Genomic DNA, 10,142 nt, shown 5'->3' with positions numbered 1-10,142 from the left:
ACGGTGATTTTAGATGATTCGGTGTGAACACCCATCCATGGAAGTTGAAGCTCCGGCTCAAAATGAAAATGGAAGTCTGCGTGCTTGGGGAGTACTCTTGCTCTGTCTGCATCTACTGTTACCCGTCCCATGCATCGACGACGTTCAAGGCATGGTCTCATGATCAGGTCTCACTCTTAGGTCAGGTGTAAACCGACCATGGAGCGTTGGTACAGGCACGCTTAGGCTCAAGTCAAGTCTCCCCTATCTTTCAGTCGCAAAAAAAAAAAAGTCTCCCCTATCTTTAATTTTCTTTCTTCCACACGTACGCCGAGTCATGACTTGACTTGAGGACAGGTATTTTAAAGTATATATATACAAGTACGCAAATATAGGGCAGTACGTTTTCAGATAGGGCAGTACGTTTTCAAAAAAAAAGTCTCCCCTATACTTGTAGTTTGCTTATACTTTAAAATATTTTAAATATATATATATATATTACAAAAAAAACTCTTTAAACAATATTTTAAAAAATGTTGAACACGTATTTGAAAAAATGTTGATCATGTATATGAACATGTTGAACAAGTATTTGAGAATGTTGAACAGGTATTTGAAAAACAAATGTTGATAAGTATTTGAAAAACAAATGTTGTCAAGGACTTGAAAAAATGTTTAAAAAGCATTTGAAATAATGTTGTACAAGTATTTGAAAAAGTGTTGATCATGTATATAAAAATGTTGAACAAGTATTTAAGAAAATGTTGAGCAAGTATTGAAAAAATGTTGACAAGCATTTGAAAAATGTTGAACAAGCATTTTAAGGAAAAACCAAAAAAGAAACAAAAACAAAAGAAAGCAAAAAAATGGAAAAAAAAAGGGAAAGGAAAACTAAACAAAAAGTGGAGAACATGAAAGAAAAGAAAAAACAGAAAAAAAGTCCGTAAAAAAATGAAAAACCGGTGTCACAAGCATCAACTACAAAACGCGTCTCACACTTATCAGAAGCAAAACTTGGGCGGAGTGGATAGCAGATCGAATCCCGCTTCTCGCATGTATTAATTTTCTAATTTTTTTCTTTTCTGCGCGAACACAGGCCGGCCCCCATTACTTGAAACGCTTCAGCGAGACACCCCGCAGCGATCACTTAATGCAATAAATAGTCGCTGCGACCTTATAGGAGCATTGTAGTGTATTATTTGGATAATCGTGTGTCCTGCCAAAGCATCTGGCCCTTCTCCTATCACCACCACCAGTAAATAAACAAAACAAGAAGGTAACTCCTCTCCATTTCTACCGAGCATTTACAACGATCTCATCAGGTTCTTCAGCGTTCGATCACAACGAAAAAATACAATACCACCAAAAAATAATATATAGCACGCCACGCCCATCTATCAGGCCATCTATATATCTATCACCACAAGAGCCCTATATATGTCGACTGTAGACTCCAAGAAGAATAAACACGGGTGGATATACATTAAGCCGGATCGGATCGGTCGTCTACTTGAAGAAGAGGCCCTTCTTCCTCCCCCGCCGCTTCTCGACGGCCTGCATAAAGAATAGTATCCACATGAGTTGGTTCAAGGAACACATGATCTTCATGCCCAGCGTGTTAGCAGGTATGACCTTTGGGACCTTCTTGTTAGTGGTAGTAGGTAGGGTCTCTTATGTCAGATGTTAGTGTGAGCTTGGATACAGTACTGTACTGGGGGCCATCATCACTTCATGATGACCAAACAAACTGATCATGTTGTTGTTATGCAAAATAATAGCAGCAGCAGTAGATGGTGATGGAGGGGTGGTGCTGTTAGTGTGCGGTGTGGCTTTCGCGAGAGATAACGGATGAGCTCATACCATTGATCTGAACAGTCTTAGCACCAGCACAATCGTATCCCGCGACCTGCGAAAAAGTTTGGATACACAGCACGATAAGCGGCGTATAATATGCGTCCACAACTCTACATGACACTGTACAACCTCTTCGGTAATAAATAAACTAACATGATGCCAACAGTCACGAAAAGCAGGGACAGAAAGGAAGGGGGCATCTGGCGGAGTATTTCCAGCTACCATACTTAATAAGGAATTTAGTCCTGAAACGACGCACTTACTTCTGTCCATATCATACTAAAAGAGTCGATTTTCAATTTAAAAAGCGATGACATGTAAAGTTGTTTACTACAGGCAGCCAGAAGCCCATGCTGCTAACAAAAAATTTTGGGCACGCATTAAAACTATGCGCCTATTTATAATGAAGCAGGTTTTCAGAGAAGAACTCACGTGTTATTGTCTGCTGGCTGGAGATTATACTCGTCACCATCAGCCGACACAATCGAAAACTCTGTCTGACGCTCATATCCGTATGGAATATTAATCTGGAAAGCACAGCATGAAATTTGTGGTTATATTACAGCATACATATCCAACAACAACTAAGATGCTCGGGTTTAGATCAAATACTTTACGCAAAAGGGAAATATTGTTAAAACCAGAACCCGAAAGGGAACATAAATGTCTTGGATTTCGTATAATATAGTGCTGGTTAAAATAAAACCAAAGCATGATGTAGACTAGTTTACAGAAGTACAGTTTTAAGCGATTGAGCTTATATGCATGAGTCATTTCTATTGCTCTGCCCACATTTTTTGGTAGGAGTTTATCAATCTCCTGTAGAAAAATATATGATAACTCTGATGATGACCCATCCATAAATGTAACCCCTATCTGCACTATCCACAGTAAAACTTGAAGAAGGATCCTGTAAGCTGGAACACAGATCACCTGCTCCAAGAAAGAACTCAGGAAACACGCAGTTTGTGGCTGCTTTTCCGGACTTTCTTATTTTGCAGGCATAGAAACAGAGATATCTACACGACTATACATACGGAACATCACAAAGTTGCCAGACTTATTTCAGGGTAATTACTGGTGAGTATGTACTGGCACCTAGCTACCACTGGTTCTCCTTCAGACCATTTTAGGGAAATCAATGTGCTAATCATGTACCGAAAGAACCAACAGAATCCCTTGGCAGTTCCAGACCAAGATCCACATTCAGGAGAAAAAAAACTAATACTGAAGAGTAGGGACATACAGCAGTTGCTTTCTGAAATTTCTCCGTGAGAACAACACCACGCTGCCCGTTACATTTAATGCTGTAACCTTCCCTCTTTATTGCCAAAACAGCTGGTTCCCACATGTCTAAGAATCTCACCTGCTATTATGGGATTAAACATTTCATTTAGTTTTGGGACATCGCAAAAAAGCAGTAACAATGCTATTGGTAGATAATTGTAAAGGACAGGAGACATACGGGCAGTTGGACTTGATAAGACACATGCCCAACTTCAAGGGTTTTCTTAATGAGTTCCTTTGTTTGAGGGTCTGCAACAAAGATGATTACTCAAGTTATGACGCGTACAAAGTGCAAGCGGAACAGCATGTTCACAGTTTCGATACTCACCGCAAGTGATTTTTGCTTGATCGTTAGCATAAACCTTTACGATGTCACCCTACAATAGAAAAACACGAATGTTTCAAAATGAAACGAGACATTTTAATACTGGAAGTTATAGAAGCAAATCGTTTTTTTAGAAAAAAGTTTAACCGTCTGCATGATTTCAACCCAGCTTACATAGCATCTTGCTGGTATCAATATTTCATAATGGAAGAAATTTAAGAAAAGAAAACACAGGTAGGATTGTCACACCGTCGGAATATTCTGGATGTCAACAAACAGAAAGAAGAGCATCGATACTAATGGCAAATATCTAGTGATCAATTGACCTGAGCTTCCTCAAATCTGAGATCTAAGAGATCAGAAGAAAAAAAAAGGTGACTGCTAGGCTTGATTCGTGCTTTAGGAAATACAAAAAAAGAAGAGGTGGGTGGGGACCCTCATCTGTGCTTTTCCTAGTACCAGTAGAGTTCAGAAGTGAAAAATTACAAAAGGTTATCTGGATCTACTTCCTTGAACTTAAGAAGAGCACTCACATTTTGTAGTAATATTCAGCTTCATCGCATGTTTTCACAAAGATCGACATGACACTCTGAGTAAATTTTATTCTCACCATCACGAAGCTCCCAGTCCCCAAGAGTTCAATATTTTGTCATTTCAAAAGGAACACAAAAAATGCATAGTCCCAGTCCCAGGATTCCTAGATGTAAATCATAGCATAAGGATCAGCACATGAGAAACTGACTACCTTTCTTTTTCTGTCGTCTAGGGGTTGGACTTCAATGGCTAGTAGATTATCAACATCATCAGCAGTAACCAAATAGGTGGGTTGCCTTGCTCCTACACACACGCGCACAAAAAGGAGTTATGTGAGACACAATGGCATCCTTCCTGATATAATAAGTAACAAGGTCACAGACCATAAATTCACTTATTATGCAGCACATACACAAAATAGTACCTTCTATGAATTTTACGGAGCCATCATCCAAATGACGAACCCACTGCAGAGACAAAAAAGAATTGCAAAAATGAAAATCCCATGAAAATCTGAACCAACAAGAAGTATGATGAGATAGAAACATAATATTTATTCAAAACGTGTGTCAACAAGAAGTATGGAGCGTACCTCAAAATTACAACTTGTGGTTCCGTTGATGGAGAACCCACTTGCTTGAAGGTCCCGTCCAGGAAAAGGCTCACCCGTGATTCGAAGACCCTCTATGCCTGGCAATGGATCATCCTCTGCAGCTGCATATTGAAAGAAATGGCATCTATCTTCAGACTGAATGCAATGCTAAACAATTATGACGAGTAAGTTTTATATGAACTTAACCCAATAGTCTACCTTCAGAAAAAGAAGAACCAGGCTCCTCGGGAACAGTAGGAAGATAGGGATATGAAGGGTTTGCTTCCTCAAGGCCAGATTCTAAATTAGGTGAGTCTCCAGAACCCCACTGAGCAGAAGGTTCGCGCACATGTTGGTCTTCAGGCCCCACAGAATCATCCAAGACATACCTTCTACTAGGGCCCTCGAGTGGTAGGCTCGAGTTCTGAGCAACGAAACCAAACTGCAGAGCATCAGAATCACGTTGAGACGCTTGAGCAGGAACATCCTTCCTAAATTGGTTGCTGCAATCATAAAATTAGTAATCTCATTTAGTACTCTAGTTATGCCTAAATAAGTGTATACAATATGATAAATTACAGACTAACATAAATGTGCTAAACCTGCCAGCAAACAGTTTATGGTTAACAAGATGAAACAACGATATAAAAAGCAAGAGCAGAAGCAAAATGTGCACACGTGACACATCAATGAACTTTTCAGAATTATTGATTATCCTAGAAATTGCAAGATTCAGTGATGGCTCTTCCAAATTATACTATCATCCAATAAATCATTAATCAATGCCATGGACAAAACAAACTTCAGAAGTGTTTATGTCTGTTGTTTTTATCCAGCCTTTCCCTTTTGTCACTTGCTGGTTTGCCTTTTCTTCATCGTTGATTATCCTGAAGGTGCGGATAACCAGCCAAGTTACTTTACTGATCCTGGTTCTTGTCCCTTGCCTTCCCCCTTTTTTCTTTCTTTTAGTTCTCTTTTCACTTCTTGGTCCTTTGGTTGCCTCCAAATTGATAGCCACGTAAGGTGTCATAACTCATAACCAACTCAATAATAGTACAGGTAGCATTTCAGCAACTAGTAGGATGTTGCTGGGCAATTAATTAACATAGATGATGTAGTCTGGGTGCTAAGTAAGTATTTGCATGACTACCATAAACATGCGACTGAAATACTGCAGATAACACTGTTAAAGAGCAAAAGGTAAATTGTTAAGCTCTTAAAGAATAAGCACTACCTGCTTGAAAGAGCGGTCCTTCCTCCGTAATCTTGATCCATAATTCTTGTAGGAACCTCAGTTGGAATTACTTGATGGTTTTTCCAATTACCTCTGGCTTGAACAGGGGAAGGGGAAGACATTGGAGATTGTACCTGAGGATATGGCGTCTGGGGCACAATATCAAGGCCGCTTTTGTACTGGGAAAGTACGTAAAAGGTTATTAGAGGAAGGAAGCGTGTGTTGCAACATAATAATGACAAAAGCAGTGTAGAGCTATAGTGAAGTTACCGATACTTTTCCAAGAGGGTTGTTAGGTGACTGCACAGGAAGGCTGGTCTTATTTGGCAATTCATTTTGCCATGGGGTAATCTGATACTGTGACTCCTTAACTTTCTCCTGCATCATCCAAGTTTGCACACAAGGCAACTTCAAAGTTCTGTAAGAAAAATATCAGCAGTAAGCTGTGCAAGCATGACAAGCTCACTACTGACTACAGAGTATGTGCGCATTGCGCTTCTGAAACAAAATGCATGTTTACTGTAGCTTCATGTGGCTCACCTCGGTGAGCATTAGTTGCTCCTGCAGATGCCTAAACAGAACCTGCAGGGCGAGGAACACACATTCAGCAAATGGTTAACTCAGGCCCTGGCCACTTCCAGCTCAATTCAGAACAAAAACAGAATCAGCTTGATCTATGCATTTCTGAATTTTAAACTGTGCTCAAGTTGCTCTTCATCATCAAAAGTTGTGCCATGTTTCTTAGTCGCACTGATATAGTTCCAATGAATATATTCAGGTGCTAGTTACTCAATGACGGCTTCCTGCCAAAACTTCGGGAAACAAGACATACCTTCAAATTACCAACAATGGATTGAGCATCGGGGACAGACGGTCGTAGGTTCTCATATTCAGACAGAATAGGCAGCAAAGAGGATATGAACATTGACCTCTCTTGATGTGCAGTCTATACAGTAACAGAACAAAAAATCAGTATCATTTCAGTTTTTTTACTACTATGTTAACAGGTTGTACAGATGAATGATCGAGGTACAAAGAAATTCTAACATATCAAAAGAAATAAAACTCGAATCTAACTACAAAATTCCAAGTCCAAGACCAGGAATATCTTACGGTAAAATCTGAGAACTCCAAAATGTAAAAATGACAGAACCAATTGCGTTCTGTTTACCTTACCCTCAGTCAAGCACTCTCATGGAATAGCTGTTTCTCAAACTGCAAGTTCATAGGTCATAAACCATATCTAACTATTGTAGCAACTGAGCTGCATAAGTATTTTAAGGTGAAAAGATTCCTTAGGTTATTGAAAAACATGGTTATGTGTAACATCCCTGTGCGAAGCTTGAGCTGCAATCCTAATGCACAGGCCCGACTAAGATAACAAATGCATTCATAAACTTTCAGTGAATGTGTTATCTGATCTACTATAATGTTTTTACACACATTTTGGATATTGTACAGCAAGATGCAATAAGAATCTTCAGTTCATAGAATACAAACAAATTCATACAATTTGAAATGGGTATCGTAAAATCGTCACCAATTTAAAATGATCTCTACTTGAGGATGCAAAGATAGAGCATCTGGCAACCATCCAAAGCAAGCATACAAGTCAGGAAAATTCCAATGACAGAAAAGTACCTGCAATGCATATGCCAGGCGGATGTTTTCCTCGATAATATCTTGTCTATATGCTAAAGACTTTGATGCTGCATCAACCAAGTCTTGCTGCTGATGATCGAATGCCTGAAAAAGAAAACCGTTTCAAAGATAATACGGTGTGCTCAACCAACGGAACCAAAGAATTGCGATAAAGCAAATATCTTACCACGCGCATATAAGCGATGCGTTTCTCCAGCACCGATTTTTCCTTGAGTATTAGTGCTTCCTAACAGCAATAGCTTGCAGGTCAGGTACAAGATAGAAAGGGAAAGACAGCATGAATGGGGTGCCTTTTCATTGTACAGAAATATTCACCTTTATTATGTAGTTATCCAGATGCTTCCGTAGCTGTGTGATCTCTTCTTCGTGTTCTTTGACCTTAACAGTGAGGTCCTGCATCGGAACGATCTTTGTCAGGAACGTTAGGCCATGCAGATGCATATGGCGTTGCAAGGGAATCAAACTGACCTGCTTCCAGGACATGTTTGAGTTCATCTCTGAAACAGGCAGTAACCCCTGTCCAGGTAGATTGAGTCTGGAATCATAATCGCCTTCTTTTCTAGGCCTGCGGGAAGGGATTTTTACTATTCAGTACTGGCCCCAAAAGGCCCTCCCTTCTAAGACAGAGAACTGCTTAGGAAACAAACACCATATATATGTGCTGGAGTTACCTGGCCGGAGAAACGGAACGAGACGACGGAGTCGAGAAGTGCGACGGTCCACCATTGTCCATGCCTGCCGGTTCCCTTCTAAACGCGCCGTTAGCCTGGCCGCTGTCGAGGTACTTGTTGTGCCTCATCTGCTCGTGCATCAGGGGTTCACCTCCACTCTCTGAAACCCCGTTCTGACGGAGAGCAGAGGCGCCTCGCGGGTTCGCCGGAGCAGCGCCGTCGTAAGGCTTGGGGCCGTCCATCTTGTTAGCGACGGCGGAAGCTGCGTGGGGCTCTTGGCTCGCGCCGCCGCCGAAAGTGGCTTGGGATGCGGCGTCCTCGCTCTGAAACCAAATCAACAGAGAACAGAGCACGTCAAAGATGATATGTATTTTCATTCGTATAGCCATGCTATGCTAGCAACACCAGTATGATATGATAGGATAGGATTCATTGTGCCTGCCGCCGTGCCCTGGTAAACAAAAGGGGGATGGATGAATGAATGATTTGGCATGGGGTGTGAGCACTTACGACCCTCTGCAGCAGGCGCGTCTTCTTCATCAGCTCCTCCTTGAGCCTGTTGTTCTCCTGCAACTAATGCGTTGGTTGGTTGGTTCAGCAAACGACACGCCTGACTAATTACTCATAAACAGCATTCAGCGCAGTTTTCTGAAGGCTCACATCACAAGACGTACATACACTAGTAGGAAGTGTCACAAATTGTGCAGGCATGTAATTGGTACTCCACTAGTGAAGAGAGCACGGACGGCCCCGTGCGATTCGGCCGTTTCAGCGGCGAGCCCAAGGGGATCGCCGCGGTATGTAGTTATAATCGATGGAATTGCAGCGGGATACAGACTGGGTAAGCTGGTGAGGTAGCGGGGAGGGAGGGGGGTAGCTGACCTGGTCGCGGATGGTGCCCTCGGCGCGCTCGACGGCGCGGATGACGTCGAGGAGGCTGCCGTCCCCTGCCGCGGCGGGGGCGGGGTCGTCGGCGGAGGAGACGGAGGCGAGGTGGTCCATGGGGGTGGGGGCGAGCGCGTGGAGGGAGGAGACTGACTGACTGGAGCAGGAGCGGGGGAGGAAATTCGGGGAGCGAAGCGCGTGGAATCAAGGGATGGAAATGAAGGCGACGGGCAGTGACGGACGGAGCCACCTACCACGCCACGCCGGAGGGGGTGGGGGTGGGACCGGAATGAATGGAACCTCTCCGGTTTGAACCGAACCCCACCGGGTCCAAACGCCCACGGACACGCCCGGCCAGGGACCGGACAGCACGCAAAAAATCAGATACCTTGTTATCTCAAATCATCAAATCCATGTTATTATTAACACAACATGAAACCTAATCTAAACGGAGCACATCCGGCCCGTGTCCCCCTCCAAGTGCTGCTCCGGTCGCCAGCAGCGTAGAGTGGGGCATGGGACACGTGCCGGCTCACGGGGCACAAGTCGCCGTTGTGTCCCATGCCCTGCTCTTCCTTATCGAATGTCGTCACGTTCACATCGCCGGCCGACATGAGACCGGCGATGGATCAATCATGGGAGGAGGAGTCAGCGACGTCCACCACGACGCGGTTGGGTGGCCGTGCACCATGCACGGCTCCAGGGAGTACGACTCAGCCTCGTCGACGTCGGCCATGAGGGCTTCATCCGCCTCCGGCGCCCGCCACCTCGCACGGCGGGCTCGCCGCGCCATACTTGCGTAGTGGCGGTTGCACATCCCCGGAGTGGCGCAGTGCCAGGCGGACGCCCATCTTCTACTCGGGACCGCATGGAACGAGCTCCGGGTCAACAGATCTGGAGGTCTACGACTCAAATCCGCTTTCTGTTTTTTCCTAGAACCGGGCGGATTGTTTTTGGTGCACATTTGTACTCTGTTTCTGTTTTTTTCCCTAGAACTGGGCGAATTGTTTTTGGTTTTTAGCTACTTTTTTCTTTCTTTTTTATACATAGGGATCCATCTCTTCATGACTCAAACGGGCTTTGGATTGAAGCTTACTCATCTAATCTTTCTCTTCTCTA

General features: G+C 43.2%; 1 protein-coding gene across 4 annotated transcripts; it reads right to left on the bottom strand.

The window, feature by feature from the left end:
* Positions 1-1,239: 1,239 nt before the first annotated feature.
* LOC125542216 (uncharacterized) lies at positions 1,240-9,291 on the bottom strand. Of its 4 annotated transcripts, none has more exons than XM_048705166.2 (21): positions 9,021-9,291; positions 8,649-8,711; positions 8,139-8,461; positions 7,936-8,032; positions 7,783-7,860; positions 7,634-7,693; positions 7,447-7,551; positions 6,638-6,751; positions 6,346-6,387; positions 6,076-6,183; positions 5,806-5,984; positions 4,791-5,074; positions 4,572-4,693; positions 4,404-4,446; positions 4,191-4,282; positions 3,449-3,497; positions 3,299-3,369; positions 3,080-3,199; positions 2,266-2,360; positions 1,840-1,885; positions 1,240-1,533 (listed from the first exon to the last, which is right to left on the bottom strand). In XM_048705166.2, the coding sequence occupies exons 1-21, from the start codon at positions 9,138-9,140 to the stop codon at positions 1,486-1,488; spliced, it is 2,259 nt and encodes a 752-aa protein (XP_048561123.1). In that variant the 5' UTR covers positions 9,141-9,291; the 3' UTR covers positions 1,240-1,485. The 4 variants fall into 4 exon arrangements, with proteins under 4 accessions (XP_048561123.1, XP_048561125.1, XP_048561122.1 ...); XM_048705168.2 differs by having other exon boundaries at positions 3,080-3,202; positions 8,649-8,705; XM_048705165.2 differs by having other exon boundaries at positions 3,080-3,202; positions 9,021-9,290.
* Between the last annotated feature and the right edge of the window lie 851 nt (positions 9,292-10,142).

This window comes from Triticum urartu, chromosome 3A (genome assembly GCF_056163025.1).
Source record: "Triticum urartu cultivar PI428250 chromosome 3A, HENAU_Tu73, whole genome shotgun sequence".
Classification (NCBI taxonomy): Eukaryota; Viridiplantae; Streptophyta; class Magnoliopsida; order Poales; family Poaceae; genus Triticum; species Triticum urartu.
This window is presented reverse-complemented; position numbering and strand designations above follow the sequence as displayed.